The sequence below is a fragment of the Lethenteron reissneri genome, chromosome 26 (assembly GCF_015708825.2).
Source record: "Lethenteron reissneri isolate LAM-NWPU_2019-01 chromosome 26, ASM1570882v1, whole genome shotgun sequence".
In the NCBI taxonomy this organism is placed as follows: domain Eukaryota; kingdom Metazoa; phylum Chordata; class Hyperoartia; order Petromyzontiformes; family Petromyzontidae; genus Lethenteron; species Lethenteron reissneri.
In genome coordinates, this window is record NC_083804.1 from 7,007,032 (window position 1) to 7,029,833 (window position 22,802).

General features: G+C 45.2%; 1 protein-coding gene across 1 annotated transcript in view; it reads left to right on the top strand.

Moving 5' to 3' along the window:
* The window catches only part of LOC133347572 (meteorin-like protein), a 28,321-nt gene extending 7,218 nt beyond the window's left edge, over window positions 1-21,103 (top strand). The window contains exons 3-4 of the mRNA XM_061559942.1: window positions 8,775-8,834; window positions 16,358-21,103. Coding sequence (XP_061415926.1) covers window positions 8,775-8,834; window positions 16,358-16,701 — 404 coding nt within the window. The 3' untranslated portion in view covers window positions 16,702-21,103. The remainder of the gene's footprint in view (window positions 1-8,774; window positions 8,835-16,357) is intronic.
* Window positions 21,104-22,802: the final 1,699 nt, after the last annotated feature.

Here is a 22,802-nt window from a genome sequence, read left to right on the forward strand (position 1 = left end):
GAAATTGATTACAGCAAGCGTGCTGTGACGGTTCCACCTGAAGACGGAAGCTTGTGTTGCCTCCGAAACGTCGTGATTTTTATTTATTTATTATTTTACTTTTATTAATTTTGATTTTTTACCTACGTGACTTTACCGAAAAAACCTAAGAATATGAATACTTGCAGTCACGAAAGCTTCAAATCTAGAAATATGTGCCGAGTGTGTTACGAGTCTCATTTGCGCTACAAAGGTGGCCAGTAGATGACAGGGGCTTTGGATTTTTTTTTTCTGGATGCCCTCTTCTTTTCGCACGTTATTTTGGTAATACTTCTGTGTAGGTTTTCACGGTTGTGCCAGGCAGCTCTCTGATGTGTTTTCGAGTCGCACCTCATGTTGTTCGACATGATTTCTAAAGTTTCGCCACACGTGCTGGGAGCTACCCAGCACGGTAACCTCCCCAAATCAAGCACAAATCAGAGATTCGATTTTTTTGTTTGGAACTTGTCTCCATTTTGATTTGGTGACCCAGGTCACCTTTGAAAACGAGAAGTTTGGTCTCGATGGGCTTTCACCTGGGCATAAATAAAGTGCGCACAGCACCGCAATGTGGCCGAGCGAATGAATGGGCATGGCGGTGCATGCTGTACAGTTTTATAGCCAATTGGCATTCGCTCAAATCGGCACCGCGCCTAGGATGTGCCGCTGCTGCTCCCCGTCTCAAAGGGACCCTGAGGCACAATGACGTAAGGGTTGGATGGAGGGAGAGAAGGCCACAAGTGCGGGCTTCATAGCCCCCTGCAGGTCTCGGGAAGCATTCCAACGGCAGGGGCGCCCCTTCAGACATGCGCACAATAGAGACGTTCTGTAATTGTCCTCGTAATTACCGTATAAGGATGATAAAAATGGTAATTAAGGGGTCCTTGACGATTTGTAAGATCCTAGTGAGATGCCAGACGATTTATAGATAAGGGATTTAATTGTATTTAGATGGAGTGAGATGAAAGAACAGATCCAGACAACAAATGAGTGAGATAAATTTTCTGTGTTATGTTAATTAACATGTGATCTTTAATAGGGTTTCAATTTGAGACGATATTTAATTAACCACTATTATTCATGAATCTGAGGCCCCTTGACCTCCTTGGGACTCTGAGCTTTTACTTGGTTTTCTTGGGCCGAGCACCACCACTGGTTAGGGATGTAACGATTCACCCCACTTGCGATGAAATGGTCAGGATTCAGGGTAGAGATTTGATTCGATAACCAATTATATTTTGTACATTTTTCTGAAATATCCGGCCTTTCGTGGTTGGAGGGGTCAAGTGAACTCATTACACACTATATATATTTTAAAAACCCGTTAATTTCGATGCTTGTATCGTGAGCTGAAGCAACGATATCAATCGATTGATGCATGCATCGTTAGCACCCCTAGTGGTAGCTCTTGGACTTATTTCAAAGTTTTTCTCAGAAACTGGTTAAAGTGTTTGAATTGACACTCAATGTTTGTTAAGTCAAAGTGCTGCGATCTTCATTCACATACCGGGACAGCGCTAATATTTGTTGGCATTTTAGAGCCAAAATCAGAAATTCCACATCACCAAGGCAGAGGCCATTCTCACCGCTAGATAACTCTTGTTTGACTTCCCACAAAGAGGTCCTAATTTTTTGACCATTGATTGACGATAAGGCTGGTGAATCTCTGAGTCAAGTTATCTGGCCGCAAGTGCCACCCACAACTGTTGCAACACGGTCCGATGTTAATAATGTATATTTTTAAACCTAGTAAAGAGATTCGAACACAAGATGAGATGAACACAGCATGCTGGCAGTTCTCTTACAAACTTCGAGCTGTTTTAGAATCTCACAGATGTAACCGTCTAATGTTTACATAATTTGGCCTTGCCCTGCCCGTGGGAATTTTAGCACAAAGTATGTGCGCGTGCATAAACAAAAAATCTTGTTATTGTCTCAGAAAATTCTCATGTCAGGTGAAAAGATCCCACCGCTTCGTCTTCCGCCACCCACCTATGTTACTCGTGTAGCCGTCGGTGAATGAAAGTCAAAACATCTTCTTAATAATCTAAAGAATGTTTCCCCTTCTGAGATTGATCAAGTGAACGGTCGCAACCCGTTGTCAGTGCTGGGAACCTCGCCTTATCTGGTCACGTATCGGCGAATACGGCCGATTGGAATCTGATAATGGCCACTTCTTAAGCTGCAAATTGCAGAGCTGAAGTTTCCCGGTGTTTACTCTGCCTGCAAGAAGAATGTGGGCGATCGAGTCTCCTGGATTGGTCATTTCTGAGCCTTGAGCAGTCTGCGTGCTCACACCCCCCGCAAGTCACGTGGCGGCCACTTCCAGAATTACATCGGTTCCCACGTAAAAGACAAAGAACTTAACTGTTGCCGCTGCGGGGAGATTTGAGGGCCATCTGTTGACATAAGTGGATGGAGGTTTTAACACTCGCCCAGAGCTAGAGAGTGAAATTGGCCCCGGCGGGGTTTTTGCCATATCCAACTCAATGGTGTATCAGCAGCATCAGCAACTCACCGCTTGTGTACACAACAGAGACGGTGTCTGGGGACGTCAACGTATCATCAGCCAGCCATGGTCGATATTCTGCTGAGTGAAGGCCGTCGGTATCGCTCACGAACCCTGCAATGTAATTGAAAAAAAACGATTGAAGTAAAAAACATTTTTAGCAGGTAAGGCCCAATGAGCTATACAGCTGTTTTTCTAGAAGCGACCTGGCCACAAATGATAGCTCAGTGAAATGGCTTCTTACGTGGAAATGTAAAGCGGGCAAATACTCTGAAGTGCGTGTTTCTAAATGTGGGGGTAGAAACCGGAGGACTCGGAGAAAAAATTCACACGACCACGGGGAGAGAGAGACTTTAAACCTCCAAATATACAGCAGCAGGCGCCAGGGTCAGAATCGAACCCACGACCTCCTGTAAACCAGGCGAGGGAGTTAACATCTCGCCTCATTGGCGCCCAAAATTAACAATCCTCTTAGGGGCCGTCCATAAATGACGTCACGCACCTGGGCGGCGCAACTTTCAATAAATATAGATATAACAACACTAATTGTTGTAACAACACTCCTACAACATCAGAGTGCATCGCCACATTAAATACGCACTACAATGACAATAGTTGAAACTTAAAGCATGTTTTATTTTCAAAATGGAAATATGGTTTTGGGGGGGGGGGGGCAGAGCTTTGTGACTTCATATTTGAGGGGGGTCTGACTTTTTGTGACGCCGTGTGACGAGGGGGGGGGGTCAAAGATGGTCAAAAATCGCGTGACGTCATTTATGGACGGCCCCCTAGCCACCTGCACACGAACTGATTCAAACCCCCCCCCCTCCCACCATGCAGTACATCTCGAGGCGCGAGAACAAAAGGGGAATTTAGATCATTATTCAGTCATTGTTATAATAATTAAGAAGATTGGTTGCTGTGATTATTATGAATGTGATGATTAAGAATGTGATTATGATGATGATGATGGTAGTTATGATGATGATGATGATTATGCATGTAATAATGATGATAATCATTAAGAGAGGGTTATGTTGTTATGCTTGAAACATGATGTGATGATTAAGAGCATAGTGATATTAATATTGATAATGATTATGCTGGTTATGATGATGATGTTAATGATGTTGACGATGAGGCATACACAGAGTAGCACCCAGTTCGCCGTTTCTTTGTCCACGTGTAAGCTTGTGCCATGAGTGTCGGAGTCAACTGGGTCTTCCGGCACCATCACACAAGTCCCTGGTTGGGCCAAGTACAAATGTGAATAGGGGCAGAAACTGTACGCATTGTATGTGTAGTGTAAACACCTTCGATTGTTATGAATACAGTGGAGAGATTGTGAAAGGATTGATCACATTGTGTGTTTACAAAGCATTACTATATCCATTTTATGAGTTAATCATAACGCGGTGCCTCAGCCTGTGCGTGCATGAGGTCATGCCTGTTACTGTTGGTCTGCGGGTTGTTTTTGTTTCCTGCCAATGCCAGTCCATTGTTTACTGTATATATTCTTTACTGAAAATACTGTAAATAGAGAGTGAGTGAGTGGAAATATTGAATTAATACCCCTCAATTATTAAATGTACGTTGTAAAGCATTCCTTATTTCTCCCAACCAAAGCAATGTGGAATGACCATTACTGGATGGGGGGCCATCACAGGATTAGAGCCCTCGCTCCAAGCTCATTAGAGCAGAGACATTTTTATTCTGCTTTATTGAGTCATGAGACGTTTCAGAAGGGCCCTGTGTAGTTATATGTTTGAGTTCTATTTGGGTCCTCTGGTTTCTTACCAGAAGTGCTCAGCTAAGAGCCACTCGTGCTCAAGGGTACCACTCAAAAGTGCACACAACCACGCCAGAAACCCACTTGCTGTACTGCCATCTTCTGCAGCACAGGACGATCCGTGCGTGACCCACCAGCCACTGCCTCCATATGAGCATACAAACGCTTACGTTACTTACTCCGACAGCCGGCGCTGCTTGTGCTCTTAGCCAATCACCAGCCATCAACCCCGTCCTTCCTCCCCTCTTCCTAGCTCAGCGTTCTTCATTGCAAGGCCCGCGGGCCACTGGCAGCCCCTGGTGACCTTTAGTGCGGCCGCTGACGCGTGGCTCCCTAACAATGCACAACAAGGAAATACACCCCTTGCAGGCGGTGTGGCGGGCCTCGCACTGATATCTGATCGGCGAAAGTGGCCCCCTCAGAAAGTTAGCGAAGAACACTGAACCAAGCTCGTTGCTTGGGCCCTTCTAGCCCATGGCACTCCGGTGCATTTGCACCGCCTGCGCACTCGATAGCTACGCCACTGGGGCATGCACCACCATTCCCCAGCACAGTGCACGTGGAGGGTCAGTGGGTGAGAAAGTACAAGGGCCTGTTTTGGCTGAGAATCCAAATACCTTGATAGCGCTCACGTCAGATTGCTTGCACCTGCTGCGGATATTTGAAAGTCAAGGTGGTAAGGTGGTGGGTGGTGTTTGTGCAGTGCCAAAGGGCATAGTCGCGGCAAGTATTGCAACTGGGTGCTGGTTTCTTGCCGTGGCCTCCAAGCTGCCCACACAATTATGCCCCAGATGCATAGTAAAAGTGCCACTTTCTATCCACTGCTGGATGAAGGTCCGGTGTTGCTGTCGTTCGTTCGTCTCCTGCACGTGAACTGATCGCATCTCTGTTGTGTGATTACTCGACAGTTCATAGTTGTTTGAAACATTGCGTGGCTGGGCAAATGAATAACAATTAAACATACACGGGGACAATTCACACAATGTGTAACTCTTGGAATGGCTCGACAATGGACGCGTTTGACATTCTTCCAGCAGTTTAAACAAACGAGCCCCCAGCTGACCGGCCGAATTAATGACGATAGTGTATCTTTGTTGGAAACACTGACCGGCGAACAAAGGCGATGAGAAGAAAATAGAATATTAACTTTTTTTTTATTGTGCAAAAAAAAGGGAGTCTTTTGTCGGGGCGGGACTGAAAAGAGGTTTTTTTTTAAATTCCGTGGTGGTGGGGGTGGAAACGGGACGGTGCATGGGGGCTGGTGATGGTCGGTGGTGGGAGGAGATAAAAAAAACCCAACATAAAACATTCTTGCGGTGGCAACCCCCAAACGGGCACAGCTGTGAAGTGTCGGCCACGAGGATTGTTTGTGTCGTCCTGGCGGGCGGTTGGCTGGCCGGGCCACAGCTGGGCGTGGGCAGTGGCCAGACCCTGGAAGGATGCTTACAATCGAGCCGCCGCCTCCTCCTCCTCCCCTCCTCGGCAGGTCGGGCGACACGCGAAGGAGCGGGAGGAGGGGAAGGGATGGTGGGTGGCTGCTCGTATAGAGAGAGGCGGCGGGCGGGGGCTGGGCTGCCCATTCACAGATAGAGGCTCGACGCGTGATGAGGCACAGTCGCAAAGGGCTGCGTGGTCGCTCATGCCGGGAAAGAGGCGGGGGGGGGGAAATGGAAACATTCGAAGAGCTGCGAGGCTTCGGTTGAGTGGACCCGCGAGGACTTCGCTTTTGCTGCGTGTGAATTATGTAGCCCAAGTTGGGAATGCTGCGTATATACATAATCTAAAAATTACTGTTTAGGTAATTTTGGATTTAAAGCTTTCGTGACTGCAGGGATTCATCTTCTTGGTTCTTTCGGTAAAATTTTGATTTAAAGCTTTCGTGACTGCAGGGATTCATCTTCTTGGTTCTTTCGGTAAAGTCACGTAGAAGGGAAATAATAAAATAATAAAAATAAAACATAATAAAATAATTCTCACGACGTTTCGGTCACAACGCAAGCAGCCGTCCTCAGGTGAGGACGGCTGCTAGCTGTCTTTCCGACAGACCTGTTCTTCACCTGAGGATGGCTGCTTGCGTTGTGGCCGAAACGTCGTGAGAATTATTGAATTGTTTTATTTTTATTATATTATTATTTCCCTTCTACGTGACTTTACCGAAAGAACCAAGAAGATGTTTAGGTAATGTTAAATACATTAATTTACCATTGGACCATGAAGGCCTCCGCACGCCGTGTCGGTCCAGGGGAGGTTTTATTGACCATACTTCACCATGCCAGGCAGACCACGTTTGTGAAGTGGGTGGCCTAGGACCACTTCATGTATCGCTTGCCCAACTGGTATTAACCTTGGCCAGCAATTGAATTCCCAGAACGACGTGTGATCGCTTCACCACTGCTTTACTGCCCCCCGGGTATATGTATGTGTATGTGTGGATCATATGTAGTTAACAATAACACGGTTTCCTGAAATTACAACAGTGGATTCTTTAATCCATGTGTGGAGAGTTTTAATTGTGGGCGGGTGCACGCTTTCCTCACACACAGAGCCATCACTCATGGATGGAATTGGCAAAACATGTGAAAAGTTTTTAATCAATAAGCAAACAATTTCTCCTACACTTACCCGTCTCTAACATAAAAAAAGTATTTCTTATTCAACCCATCAGCCACACGGTCTTCTGGGCATCCGTAATTTCAGCGGCATTGTTTCAAGACCAGCAAAACTCTGGAACCAGTTTTGACATACGGTGTCTTCCTGAGGGGAAAACAAGTTCAATAGACTCATTCAGACTTTCAGTTTTTAAACTTTTGAACTGTGATATTTAGTGACTCACAATGGTTGATGTCGTCGTTCTGCAAGTGTTACGTTTCAGGCACTTTATTGTGCTACAAGCGTATGGATTGAACTCTGAATTAACCTACACGTAAATCTTAACCCATGATTCGCCGTGGGAGTTTATAAAATTGGGAACCACTTTGCGGAAAGCCAACAGTAGTTGTTCTTACTCTTAGGTTTTTTCGGTAAAGTCACGTAGGTAAAAAATAAAATTAAAATTAATAAAAGTAAAATAAACAAGGTATACAAGGTCGGGTCTCTTGGAATTTCTCTTTACTTGATACAGCAATCGTGCAGTGACGGTTCCACCTGAAGACCGAAGCTTGTGTTGCCTCCGAAACGTCGTGATTTTTTATTTTACTTTTATTAATTTTAATTTTATTTTTTACCTATGTGACTGTACCGAAAAAAAAACCTAAGAGTATGAATCCTTGCAGTCACGAAAGCTTCAAATCTAGTGGTTGTTCTACGTGTAGTACTTACGGGGGCCAGGACTACACGTAGAATGTGTTCTATGTATTCCTATGTGATGGGGGCACCCTAGTGATGTGTCATTTCCATCACCGTCTCAGGACCACCTACGACGATGAGTGCCACGCCACACACTCAATTTGAGCAGGCGGACACATTTGGAAATTTCTGGGCTAATTATACTCTGGAAAAAAAGCTATCCATGAACAAAAGTGTGAGGTCGGGGGGGGGGGGGGGATATTTCTTATTGTGTTCTTTTACTTAACACCTTCGGCCTAAAATGCTCTTACCAAAGAAAGGCACGGATCGCGGGACGATCTTGATTCCGCCGAAGTGTCCCATGTCTTTTCGTCACGACAATGAGTCCACAAGTGACGCATTTCTCAAAGGAATCTAATTAAACGCGGGTGGGGGAAATTTTGATGAATTGGATGTTAATGAGGCAGATTATGATTATGAGCCGAGCCTTTTGTGAGTAGAATGGCCAGCTGAGCCGCGGCTTAAACTGCTCTCGGTGTGCAGGCTTCTTTGTGCCTCCAGGCCCCTTTGGCATCCCTGTCCCGTTCAGTGGAAAATGAGCAGGAATCCGCGAGTGGAGTTTTTGAGAGAATGGATGGCCTGTAATGCCCCGCAAAATGGAAAAGCACGTTAAGAACGGTCATGCTGTGTATTATTTTTTTCACTGTGAACATTGTTTTATACATAATACATTTTTTAGTCAGTTCGTGTAATAGCAGAGAGTGCGTCTGTGCCAAAAATCTGTGTAAGGGTGGCCAAATAAGTGGTAAATGCCACGTCAATGTTTGTTTTTATTGTTCTATGATATTGTTGGTAAAACACGGTACGGTAAATGTCCGTGGTGAAAATGTGGTAACCGTTTAGTTTCCCACCTATCATCACTTTAGTGACTAAAACATTTAACCACTCGCTCGTATCTTCCACACTGTCATCAAAAAAATACCCTTACTCATTGTTTTTCTTCTGCCTTATGAAAACCAGCCTGATTTGCTCTTTCAGTTACCTACGGGAAAGCGAGCCGGTGGTTAATTGTGGGCTTTGTTGAACGGTTTCTTGTTGAGAAAACAGCAGTATTTGGTTTCAAGGTCTCTGTCAATCACGCTGGTAACGTCTCCCCCGTTTCCCTCTCCCCAGTGGCATGCAGACCTTGCAATGACACGGAGCTGCTGATGGCTGTCTGCACGAGCGACTTGGGTAAGAAGCCTTATTTTACTACTGCATAGGTTTTTCGCGGCTGTTACCGGCGCATCTCCCCGGTGTGTTCTCGGGTTGTGCCGCGCATTGTTCGGCGTGATGTCTGGTTGTTTGCTCCACGTGCTGGGAGCCGTTTCAAAATTAAGTTTTTGAAGAAGCTCTCGGCAACGTGGACCGGACTTCGGACGCTACGATGAATAAACGCGTGGTACAACCCGAAAACGCGCCTGAGAAGTCCCCTTTGTCCACCCGCACATGGCCATCTCCGCTGCACTGTGTTTTCTAAGCCATGTGTGAAGGCTCTTGGACATGCCTCCTCAAGCCGTCGACATCTATCACGGTCTATGCGACGCATCATCCATCTACCACTGGCACACGGGCTCACTTGGTCTCCCCACCTCCGTGGTAGACGTCCTCTCCGCGCATTCCTTCCCTTGGCGGCCACAGGTTCGCTGTAGGTGAAGCTCTTTATTTGTTTTGTCATCGCGGGTCACTTGGGGTGTGGAGACTCCACACAGTGCTGGCCCAGTGGACGGAGCTATTTACTGTTTGCTAAAGTAAATATTGGCCTCATGCTCTTGTTTGCTTAAACCTTGCGACATCCATCAGTATCAAAGGTAGACTTTGTCAAGAGGCCACGATGTGTTCAGAGGCTTCCTGCATTTAATTGTGCTGAATATTTTTGCCCTATTTGCATCAGACTCACAGCTTGGCCCTCCACTAGGAACATCATTAAACGTAATTACACTTCGTACTTTTAAAAAGGTCAACGTGTCCCCCTGCTTTAACGAGCGTTGGGTCGAGTGCACCTCCGTGGGCGACCCTGAGCCAGTGGTGGAATCTCCGCGTTTCCCATGGCAGGGACAACTCTCTCCGTAGGAGCCGCCCAATTGAATTCCCACAAATCGGTACTATTTTATAGACGCCGGGTTCAAACTCGCAACCTTCCAACTGTGTGTTGGGCTTGACTGCCACAGTGCTGCTTAACGGGATTCACTATTCGTTGCTGAACATTACGTAACGGCACAGCCGTAGCGTTCGGCCACATCTATGACCAACGACTGAGGCGCTAGGGTTCGGCAAGAAGCTGCGGTAATCTCTGACGGTGCGTAGCCCCTGGCTTTTGTTTCCGGCAGGAGTGGGAGTCCACTGGAGCCTGTCCCCTCCCCTGTGCCTGGATGATCGTAATCGCGCCGCTTGCTGAAAGCACTCGGCGGCCAATCTCAGCAAACACTTTCCCGCGGAATTTGACAAAGGGCAGTTGCACCTTTACCTGGTCACCTCCATGCATAGCTCGTGAGGAGTGCTGAGAGAATAGTGGAGTGGCTTTCTCCGAGGTTGGCGGTGTGTTGTTACATGGGGCTGTCGTGTCTCACCTGAGATCGATTCCCGGTCACAACTAACATCGGTGATGGCAGGTATTGTCCAGACTGGTCCTCCACCCCCACTCAACAGCCCGCACTGGCCAGGGTGGTGAAGTATGCTCAAACAACCCCCATGGCTGACACCAAATGGGGAGGCCTTCATCCAAAACAGTGGATTGACTACCAGATGTAATTTGTATTCTCTTGATTTATAAGTCTTGTGCTAGTGCTCATAGAGTGTTGAGGCTGATCTTAATGTGAAGAACAAAATAGATAAGGGTATAAACATTTATCCATGAAAAATATAAAATGTTTTTTTCCCCAGACCCCATCAGCCCCACGGCCTTTTGAGAGTGCATAATTTCAACAGCATTGCATTAACATAAGCAATGCTGCAGAAATGATGCACTCCCAGAAGGCTCATGGGTTGTGGATAAAACATACTTTATTTTTGTGTGGATAGACGAAACAGTGTTTGAAGGAGACATTATCTGCTTATCGCTTTTGTTATTTATATTCTCCAAATGGATGCTAATGATCACGACCCGAAACAAGTTTGTTCCCGTGTATGGTATCAGCCCCTTTTGTTCCTGGAGATGTTATCAAACACTTTCGTTGTTTAAACACTTGGGGGATGCTTCCTCTATGTCTTATTTGTTCAAGGTGAATTGCCCCAGTAACATTTCCGCCATTGTGGTGTCTTATCGGAGCCATCTCGACCTCTCCTGGAGTTGTCCCTCTTTGTCCCCTGGCTGGTAAACTGATGTCAAGAGCTGATATCAGCAGTGGCGGTTTGGATGGGCCCTGGTGCAAGGGATGACATGGAACCCTTGCCCTGTCCATTTTTACCCACTCTACGTAGTCTGGCACTTGGGCTGTGGGTTCCAGTGTTTAGTTTGTTGTCCTTCCCCAAACTTCCGATTTAGCTTGGTTGGCTACGTGCGGTGCGAAAGAAGTTCAACATACATACATACAATCCACTTGTCCTACCTGCTCACTTGGTAGCTAGGCCATTGGTATCGGCAGCTAAGGCTCAACCAACTATCTTGTAATGTCCGACCATCACCTGCTAAAATTTGTATCATGCATGGACTGTACCCAGCACTGTGGCAAAGATAGTTGGGAGTTCAAATCCCTGTTGGGGGGTCAAGTCCATAATTTCTCGTGGTTAGACTAAACGAGTACAACTTTGTGGATAGTCCGTGATATTTGCTACTTGGATAGACTCTGTCTCGAGCACAGGCAGTGTGCAATTTCCAATGGTGCTGAACACGACTCAGTGAATTATTGGACCTTAGAGACTTCACTCTTAACAATCATTACACATATATGCGCGCCAAAACGTTGTGTTAGCAATTTGAAGAAAAAAACTTTAAACGTGTTTTAAATTGGGAGTCAGCCTACCTTTCAAAGGACCCACACTGAATCGACTTGTTAACGACTTTGCACCTTTTTTGGTGAGTGACCCTGCACATCACCGAGCAAAATTGACCATCAACGGCAAAAAAAAGATCTGCTCACCTGTGAGGTGCGACAATCTCTTTTCTTATGTCCGAGTTTTTAAACACCGGGGTGTAAGCGATCTGTTGAAGATTTCCCCAAGAAACCTGTCTCCCACCATCCCTTCACCGCTCTCTCCCGACTTTCCGTCCCCCATCTTTCTCCCAATTCCAGCGCATGCCGACGGCCCCGTTGGCCAGCGAACACTCGTAACTGCATTGGGCTGCCGCCCGGTGCATTTAAGCGCTTGTTCACAAACGCAGCTGCGCCGCCGATCCCTGTGCACACAAAGACCCGAGTAGCGAAAGGCCCTTTGTTGAGGCCTTGACTGGCTGAAAAGCCTGTTTGGGCTCATGGCTGACGGCACACAATGGGATGTGTCGCCTGTCAATGACTTTTTGGCTTTTTCATAGGCTAATTTTTTATTCATTAACTAAATGTTTAGATGTTTAATGTTAATGCTTCAACTAAAAGGCGACTGAATAAGTGACTCGAGCCCCGGGCCGCAAGTGACGACACAAAGTGATCATTATTTTATTTACTGATGAATGTTAAATGCACTTCATTTTCAAATTAAAGTTAATTGCTGTATAAGTGACTTGTTTTACATGTAACTATTACTATTGATTATGCAACGCTTTGCTCGCTTTGAAGATAATTAACTAACGCAAGTGAAACTTTTTTAAATTACATATCAAATCACTAAAAACAAAATAGTCAGCGTTGTGTAATTTTCCTACGGTAAAAACAACAACATTCTCTATATATTTTGAGAATGCTCATAGAATTGGAGTAGGAACAGAGGTAAATTTTGTCTCAAAGCCAGATCACATATTCCTATCCCATGAAACACCCTTTGCAATTTTTCTCTTCACAGTTTTTTAGATAACAAACTAAGAGAAAATTAACTCCCAAGGTGTGCACACAACCAGCCAAATGCACAAGTACAAACTATATAATAATTGTAGGCACCATTATCAGTAGTTGTCATACATAAGCACTGGTTAGTTTTTCTTCTGCTTACCCAGCCTGCAAAGTGGTATTTAATTGTTCAGAAGTTGGGTTAACACCTCTTATCCCAGTTCTAATTGTAGGCATGGAGAAGCATTGTAGCCTCAAATAAAGCAATTAGTTGAACCCGATGGTCATCTTTTATGCAATTGTGGGAAAGCTTAACATTTTTTGTCCTTCGTCAAAAAAAGAAGAAGATGGTTTTGTATTTGTTTGGTGGGCAAAACACAGCCCCTCTTTCTTGGCCCATCTGGGTGTTAACCGCCGCTGTTTTGCTGCAAGAAAAGGGGGCCTAACGGGTCGTGATCAGGAGGAGTGGACGCTGATCTTTCTTTTTTCAAACTCCACGGATGAAACTGTCTTGTCTCTTTGTGGCTGGGTGTGGACGATTGGAGAGGATTTGGGGTTGGGCGGCCGATTTAGCGAGAGGAGCGTAAGCGGCCGAGCGGCGATGGATACAATGATCCACCCTGTGAGGGGATGGACCGGCGGGGGCTGAAGGCCATTGCCGGCACAGACCCGTTCTTTTATACGCAGCCGTGCGTCCCGTCCCAGAATGAGCTTGCCGATGGCTGCTCATGAATAGATGGGGCTGGCAATGAAGATTCTCACCAACAAAGGGAAACTTCATGGTTTTGCACGTGAAGAGAGGACACCAGGGCCCGCATTGGACACCATAAGCATCACAATCGCGCATTGTGGCACGCACAATGTAGGCGGGCATAAAGGACAGATTTTTAAACGTTAAAAGTTTTTCGATAGCCCCAGAAAATTCTGGAGCCCATGCCTTTGTGTTGATGTTTTGGAGAAAGCTTGCGCTTCCCCGAGTGGCTCCTTTTGGGTCACAAGTATCTTCGTAAAGGGCCATCACGAATACTCGGACTTTCAAGCGCAGGCATCTCAAGTACATAAATCCATCAACAGTAGCACCACACAGCCAGCCGCAAAAGACCAACGTAACGACGCGTGGAATACACGACACGTGGAATACACATATGGGTTATGCGTGACACAATATTTGTAATAAATATAAAAAAATAATTTAAACTAACCACTGCTTCTAATTCCTGAAAGCATTTAACATTTCTTTTCGTTTTATGCTGGTGTAGCAGACCGATATGCTTGTGCAATTTAATGCAACTACTCCATTAAACAAATCCCGTTTGGTAGGGTTCGGCAGCTTGTGTCGTTTGATTGATTCAAAGGCATTTTTTAAAATAAATGAGCAGTAATGAATGAGCTCTGTGTTAAGCAGGATGGGTAGATGGTGACAGATGAACCAATGGACAAAGGTGGGCGTGTGACGAGAGTAGCGCTGCGTTTGCGACTTTGGCCTGGTGCTTGTCCGTTGGGAATCGGTGGTTGTGGGATTTTGTGGGAGAGTTTGGGTTCAGTTGCATTAGCAGCAGACGAGAGGCGGGGGGCAGTACATCGGTGTATTGGTGTGATGGGATTGGTGGTGACTTGTGTGTAAGGTTGTGTGTTTGAGCCGGGTGGGGGGGGGGGGGCACGTGAATGGTGGCCCTCCCCGAACGTTGCCGACACTGTTTCTGGTGGTGGGCTTGGGAAGGTGCTCGGAGCCTGGAGGCCATATGGCACCCCCACTTGAGATGCAGATTGGCGTGTGTGTGGCCAGAGGGAGCCCATAATAAACTCAATGATGTGAAAAGCCCCAATGGGTGGCATTGAAAATTGAGAGAAGCTGCCAACAATTGGTCCGCATGATTAATTACTTTTTGTTGCATTGAACTCTTATTCGCGGTTTGGCGTTTGGCTCCCAATGGTTGTGGAGGTCGGTTGTTAGGAATAAGACTTATTGTGTGCCTGACGGTTAGCGTTACAAAAGTCAGACTAAAAGTGAAGCGGATTTGCATTAATACACCCACATGTGTATTAGTAAGGCTAATTACACAGAGGTTTTAGATAATGGCAGAGCAGTGCCACAGTGGTTAGCACTACGCTATGAACCTGGTGATCCAGGTTCAATTCCTGGTGACGGTTTTAAGATGCGTGGCGAGCAATTCCTGAACCGGTGCTGGCCACCTTGACTGACGGAGCATTGAAAGATAATCCAGCAGTGGATAATTTTTTTATGGATAAGTAAAAAATCAAAGCGCCTCCCTGCTCAAACAGCCTCCCTGCTCAAAAATACAATGGAGCAATGCTCATTTCTATGCGTGGTACCGAGGCAATGCCATAAACTCCATATTCTCATGACGGGGACGACCAGTTTGACAAAGAGGTGACCACCATCGGCTCTCAACAAAAGTGGTAATCGTTTTGAACAACTCCAGAGGGATTATAGATTGTCGATGATGACTGGGATTTGAACCCACGACCTTCTGCTTGCGGTGCCACAACCACAATGTGGTGGCACGGACGGCTCCGCTTCACGGCAACGTCCACCCGATGCCGGCGGAACAGCTGGGGCTGTAAATCCTGATGAGCCCAAACAAAGGCGTGTCCTTGTCTGGACTCCGTGAAAGGCTCCTGTACCCATCGCCCGTTTCGTTCACAGTGCGCACCTCCTTCATCGCTGCCGACCATTTCGGTTTAAAATTGGTCACGTTTTTAACCCTTTCCGAAGTTTCAGGGTGGGTGTCCTGTTTACCGCCAAATCTTGGAACGTGCAAGCGGTTCGGCATTAAGTTTATTTAGAGAGGCGTAGCGCTGTTGTTTTTAAAAGGTATTGTACTCACCGCAGAGAAATGTAGGGACACGAGCGCACTCTGCCAATACCTTCTACCAAACTGTGCCACACGCTCTCCCGCCATGGCCTTGTGGGTGCCCCGGTACCGAGAAAGTTATTTTATCATCAGTTTTCCTTCCAATTCCGGATCCGGAAGAAAAACTGATAACATACGTCATCGGAACGGGAAAGGGTTAACATAACGGAAACGTTGAGGTGAACGCGCAGTATATTTTATGCATTTAATACAAGCTGAGATGGGAAATGCTATACGATGCAGTGTTGCTTTCACCTAGTTATCTTCATGTGCAGAATCCCAGGGCACTTTGCCATTAAAGTGCAAACATCCATTGGCCAATAAATCCAGTAAAAATTCGCCAATTCAAACAAATAAGTTTAACATTTGAGGATTGATCGTGCCAGTACAGTACCTGATGTGACCTGGAATAGAGTTCGAGAGGCAGTGAGGATAACGGCTCGAGGCCTTCGCCCACCCCTGAGGGTGCGAGTCGAAACATAAGGTGTCAAAAAGTTCCTATAATTATAACAAAAAACTCAAGACCACGAAAATCCTTGTAAGTAGTAATCACAATAAAAATGGTAATATTGTGATGAAATCAACAAATAAACAAGACAGGACAATACAATTGAGATGGGCAGACATACCAGGCATTCCATGTGAGACACTTGAATTAGATCACATGCTCAAATCACCACGATTCATTGATTGACTAGGGTGATAAATAATTAACTACACAATAATAACATATTCCTTTACTTCTCTGAACGAATAGATAACCCTTACACCTTTCCTTTTCTGTACGTCTTGCAATCCCATCACACTCAATTTGCATCGCAACGCAATTGCAACGCACAGCGCGCGCACACACACCGTCGCGACCCTTGCGTTGCTGACTCGCGTGCATGCTCTTTCCTTGTGCGCCGCGCCCGCTCCGCAGTGGTGAAGGGCTTCATCAAGTCGGTGACTCACGACCGGGCCCACGGCGAGTCGCGGGTCGAGGTCAGCGCGCTGCACGTGCTCCGCCAGAAGGACCAGGTGTTCTCGCCAGTGCGCGGCGGCGGCGGCGGCGGTGGCACGGGGCGCACGGGCCGGGTCATGGGGACGCTGCGGACGCCGCTTCGGTGCGGTGTGCGGCCCGGCGACGGCGCCTTTCTCTTCACGGGCAGCCTGCACTTCGGCGAGGCGTGGCTGGGCTGCGCGCCGCGCTACCGGGACTTCCGGCGCGTTTACCGCGCGGCGCACGCGGCGCGCCGCCACCTGTGCGAGGTGGACGTCGACTGAACAGCGGTCGTGGTGGCACGGCACGACGCGAAATCATCGCGGCCGCCCCCACCTCCCACTGTGCCGGTGGAGGTGGTGGTGGCGGCGGCGGCGGCATCTCGATGGCTCATGATGCTGGCTGCAGGTGGAGAGAAACTCTGCACTGGGTTTTCCAGATGCAAGTGAAGTATACTGCTGCTGCTGCTGCTCTATGCGGGTGATGGATGTCATGGAATGCGGAGGCGGCATGCGATGATAATGGACTCTCAGCAGAGGAGGGTCTCTTGGAGAGACATTACGTGGCCTTGAGATTAGCCGTCCGGAAGAGGGGGCTTTGATGTACCAACACTCAGACAGTACAGTTGCTTAGTTTAAACTCCTGATTGTGATGACTGAAACCTGATAAAAATAGCAGGGTTAAGGGATCATAGATCCACAGCAGTTAAAATGACACTGGGCAATGACCAGGTATTGACCATGGCCAGTTGCCTGAACTGAAATGAGTGAATCAATGTTGAAATATTGAAAGTGTATATTTCTTAACAGAGCTGCTTCCGAAGTCAGACATGATGATTCTTATTGGGTTGTCTTTGCCCACATGAGTGAAAAGTAAAATTCAGTTGAAGCTTCCCGATGGTTTCGTTGGTCGAGCTGAGAGTTGTTATTGGGAAATATTTTTTTGTTTTGTTCCAAACAAAAAGGACGTGTTTCTAATTCGTCTAAATATATTTTCAACAAAGAAGAAGAAAACACAAAGAGGTCATTGTCAGTGATTCGTTTCGATAATTGATCATTAATCATGAAGCTGTGAGATTGGTTTTTGCTCTGTTCAAAGGAGAAGCATTGGAACAGCTGGGCCATTAAAATCACTTGGAGGGCCTTATATAATTAATCACCATGATTTGGCGATTGATGCGATTTTTATTGCTAGACGTAAGGCAGTAACAAATTGCGCTGAATTGTCAACGATGCTTTTCACGTCCCAACCAAGGAGCTTGGGCGGTACATGCCCTGGCGTCGACTGACCGCGCTAATAGTTGTAATTATTCTTGTTTTTGGTCACTTTGTAAAGGTGTCATATGGAAACGTTTGCACTAGCCCTTGAACCACGGCAGCCTCACGCACATACTGATCGCTTTTTTTACAGACACAATGCGCTTCATCGTCACTCTCGGGCCAATACAAATTAGTACCACTTTGTTGCAAAGCAATAGTGGTTGTCCTACGCATATTCCGGCCACTGCTATATGCATTCATTCTAGATTTGAAGCTTTCGTGACTGCAAGGATTCATATTCTTAGGTTTTTTCGGTAAAGTCACGTAGGTAAAACATCAAAATTAATAAAAAATAAATAATAAAAATAAAAACGTCGTGATTTTTGTTTTATTTTATTTTTATTAATTTTGATGTTTTACCTACGTGACTTTACCGAAAAAAACCTAAGAATACTGCTATATGCATATAGAATTGGCTTAGTTCTGCCATTGGACGTTGAGGAAGGCAGACACTTTTGCTTTTGAATTTTGAAATCCATGGATGTGTGTACCTCCCTCCGTGTTGTCTTCATTGCAGTGGCTTTGGTTCCTGTAGATGCCCACTGCTGTCTCTGAGGCACACCAAAACAACCTGCTGCTCCAGAAACTATCTGGCCATGTCGATAATTTGTTGGTTATAGGTCACGGGTTGGTGGGTCACGTAGACTTTCACTTGTGCATGAGTCTCCCAACTTCTTGCAGGTTTGCAAGGTGGTCTGGCGATAGCAGTACAGCAGAGGTTTGAAACCTATGTTAATGGATTTTTTAATCTGCATTTCCCTTTCCACCTACAATACGCTCATTAAGGATTCGATATTAAGTGAAACGGTGTGTGAATATAATTCAACTCCCAACATTGAAATGTCACTCTCAGGCTCAGAGCCATTGTGGGGCATTATCGCAGGAGCCACTGGTCTCAAGCGTGCCAGGTGTTGGATTTTAAGCCCCAAGTGATTGTGCTCAATATATTTGGATCAGGAGATATATTTGTACAAACCTCTCTTCCATTGTACAACCACTGTATAATGAAGCTTGTACCAAGGCCGTGCCTAGTCAACAACCCAACCCAGCCGAGGAGGCTCCAGGCTGTTTTTTCCACTGCAGAAGACGAGCCGTGCTGCAGACGTCACACGCAAGGAACGAGTCACGATGCATGCAGATGACGTGCGCGGTGGTCGTGTCCCCACAGTGTACTGACTGACAACATACGCAATAAACTCTTTAACTTTCACTTTGGGACTTGAATACTGCGCAAGCCTGTGTAATCAACAAAACATTTGGAGGTTTTTTTTTCTTTCCCCACGCTTGACTCTGAAATTTTGGTCGAATATTTTTTGTTCTCATTCCAATGACAGTCACCACCTTATTGCATTGAGGTTTGCTGTGTACATGTGAATGAATGCAAATGCGTGCGTGTGCTAAATCCAGCTGCAATCAGACAGGCGTTTGACACACGCATACGTTTTGTTGTTCTTAATTCATCAAACGAGTATGAAACCGTCTTATGGAATATTTTTGTAAGTTATTTCTTTTCCCCACATCAAGTAATGTGTCATTTAATCAGGGTTGGCTGTGTGCAGGATTATATGGAGATCTAAATATTAATGAGATCCGTGAAATAATGTTAACTCAATCAAAACACCCTGCAGTGAGCTTGTCAGCATTAATTCTAGATTTGAAGCTTTCGTGACTGCAAGGATTCATACTCTTATGGTCTTTTTCGGTAAAGTCACGTAGGTAAAAATAATAATAATAATAAAATAAAATAATAATAAATGAAAATAACTCAATTAAATCACAAATTTAGCTGTGACGGTCCCACCTGAAGACGGAGACTCGTGTTGTCTCCGAAACTTCGTGATTTAATTTAGTTATTTTCATTTATTATTATTTTACATTATTATTATTTTTACATACGTGACTTTACCGAAAAAAACCTAAGAGTACTTGTCAGCATTTTTGTATTATTATGGAATGCACTAGAACAGTTGTAACACTGCCTTTTGGTTATATGTGGATAGCCTGTAATTAATGCAACGTTTTAAATGTTTTTTTGTTTCTGATGCACATGTTTGCTTGTCGAGTCACACGATAGAAGGCCACAGATCTGCATGGTATACGGGGTTATTCAGTAAGGGTGCAGAGTTGTTGTTTTCGCATTTACTGTACATTGTGGAATTTAAAAAAAAGTTTATTTCAAAAGAAAATATGGCAACGCTTTGGTGGCCTTGTTTTGTTGGCGGACAAACATTTCCGCCTCTTGTCAATTTTGGTGGACAGCCACCAAGTTGGCACATGCAGTTAGGCAATTTATTCCCACCGCATATTGGCAAAAAAACCCCGACATTTCCTCCAACAAATTTCAGTAAGCAAGCCCTGCGTTCGACCCACGTGGTTCAGTTGTTGCATGAAATTCATGTTTAACAAAAAAAAGACGTGATGGCAAGTAACGTGTTACAATTGCCATGCTGTTGTAACTGGAAAAACCAAAGGGAGGGTACACGGAAATCTTGTATTATTACATCACTGTCAGTATGTGCACATATTACCATTACATAGCCTGTACTGGTTGACTGCTTTTTGTAGTTAAATAAAATGTATTTAAGTTCTAAAATTAATAAAAAAAACAATTAATGGTCGGAATGACCACGTCAGCGAGTGCAGCAGGCAATGCAAAAAGTTCACAATCACAAAGAAGATAAATGTAAAAGTATCAATTAATCACGTAACATTTCGTTAAAAAAAGTAAATAGAACGTTTCGGTATATTAATTATAAAACATTGGGTAATGAGCAGTCAGTGGCTGAATAACTTTACTCACAACACTGATCTCACCTCGGTTCATCTATTTTCACTGCGTCTGTGTTGGGGAAAATAAATAGTTTATTGTGACCAATGATGAGGTCCTTGCTGAAGCAGTTATTTCTTTTCATTGTTGGCTGTTTTGGCGAAGGTGATGTGCAAAAAGTATGAAAAATGCGTACGTATGTATGTTGAACTTCGTTCGCACCGTACGTAGCCAACCATGCTAATGGAAGGTGCGGGGAGGCACAACTTGGGCTGCTTAGATTAATCTAAGACAATTATTGGAAACAGCTCTCGGGGTTGTTTTTTTGCTGGCTAAAGCTGTGTATCACATGTGCTGAATTTATTGTACATATGCTACTTTGTAAAAAAAAAAACCCAAAGCAAACTTGTTAAAAGTGTCATATTGACACATTAAAGAAAGTGTACATTTCTATAATTTGTATAAATTTATATACCTGTTGTCTTGTGAATTGTTGTAAATGTTGGAAACAAATCTGTATGTATTGTCCTTTTGATTTTTGTTGTTTTTTTTCCTTCAAAATTATGCTTTAAAAAAAATAAAATATATGAATTCAATTTATTTCGTGTCTGGAACTCGTTCCCCCAAAATTCAAGCTACCAAATGTCTGGGCGGCTCAACAGCGACACACCAACTCAACCACGAACTCCACAAACCAACGGGGGAGTTGGCCTCTCACGCTGGCCCCGCCTTCTGCTCATAGGCCACTCCCACTTATCTGTCTAACACGCCCACTCCGCTGCTGGCCCCGCCCACTTATCTGTCTAACACGCCCACTCCGCTGTTGGCCCCGCCCACTCTTCTACTGGCACCTCTGCCGGACCCGCCCAGCCACGTAGGCCTCGGCAAGGTAAGGTAATTTACCCTTTTACCGGGTAAAAGGGTAAAGGTGTCGACATGCCAAGGGGTAAGGTAAAGGGTAGGGTAAAGGTAGCTCGGAAGAATTACCCGGTAGGGTAAAGGAAGTGCAAAGTATTACCCGGTAAATACAGTAGCTTGTTTACCGCTAAAAGCTCCGTGGCGCAGTCCGTGGCCTCCATTTAATAAGTAATATTAAAACAAACTTGATTAAAAAACACGCTTTTATTAAATGTACTCGTAATGGCAAAACTCCACGACTCCAGGAAGTGGCCCCGAAGCTTGCCATAACTTAAGGGACCGTGGCCAATTACAGCCAACGTCAGTTGAGCGTGGACAATTAGACCCAAGCCGAAACATAACATAAAAAATAATGTTTAAAAATATATAAAATTTTTACGATAGAATATATTGTCATCAGTATGACATAAGTATACCAAGTTTGCAGTCGATACCACATTAGGAAGTGGGTTAAAATTGAGTTACAAGATTTGAGGATATGACAACGACGACAACGACAATAACAACGACAACAACAGAGTGAGTTAAAAGAAAGCGTGTAAAATTGGAATAATCAAGAGTATTTTATATGATTAAAGCGCTCTACCTAGCATTTACCGTTATAAACCTTGTTCATGTGTTGTAGTTCCCTAGTAATTACCCTGTAATCGGGTTATTTGTATGGGGTAAGGGTAAAAGGTAGGGTGAAGGTAAGCTCGTTGATTTTTACCTTTTTCCTTGTACCTTACCTGCTAAAGGGTAAAAGGTAAGGGTAGAGTGATTGTAGTGTGGTAAGGTAAAAGGTAGGGTAAAGGTAGGCTCGTTGTTTTTACCTTTTAACTTTTACCTTACCTTGCCGAGGCCTACAGCCACGCGCAACCTACTACTGACTCCGCCCACTGTCCAGGTAGCCCCGCCCTTTCGTCCCTCCCACGCCCCCCCGATCATGAGTCAACCATTCAAGCAGAACTTTTAAAACCCGGTTACCAAATCCCAGTAGGGAACAGATGATTATTAATATCTAACATTACCCTACGACAACGTTCGATTGTTGCGGTTGTTATGCGAATTTGTGTAAACGTTAGTCTCATAATACGGTATTGTCTTGCCCGACTTCATTGTGCTATTTGGATGGTGCGTAAAGTGATTCATGATCGGGTTAAGGATGCGTAAAGCACAGGGGGACCCTTGAACCCAATGGGCGAGAACTCCAAGCCAACTCCGACATACGGATGTCGTTAAAGCCTCCGAGAGAGTTGCTGGGATTATGGATGTAATTCTGTCCATACAGCACCGTTGCAGCTTAATGTGCAGACATAATAAACGAAACGGCTGCGTTGGCCAATTGTATTGATAAACTAAAGTGCAGGTGCTCTTTGGACGAGATTGATAACAAGGCCGT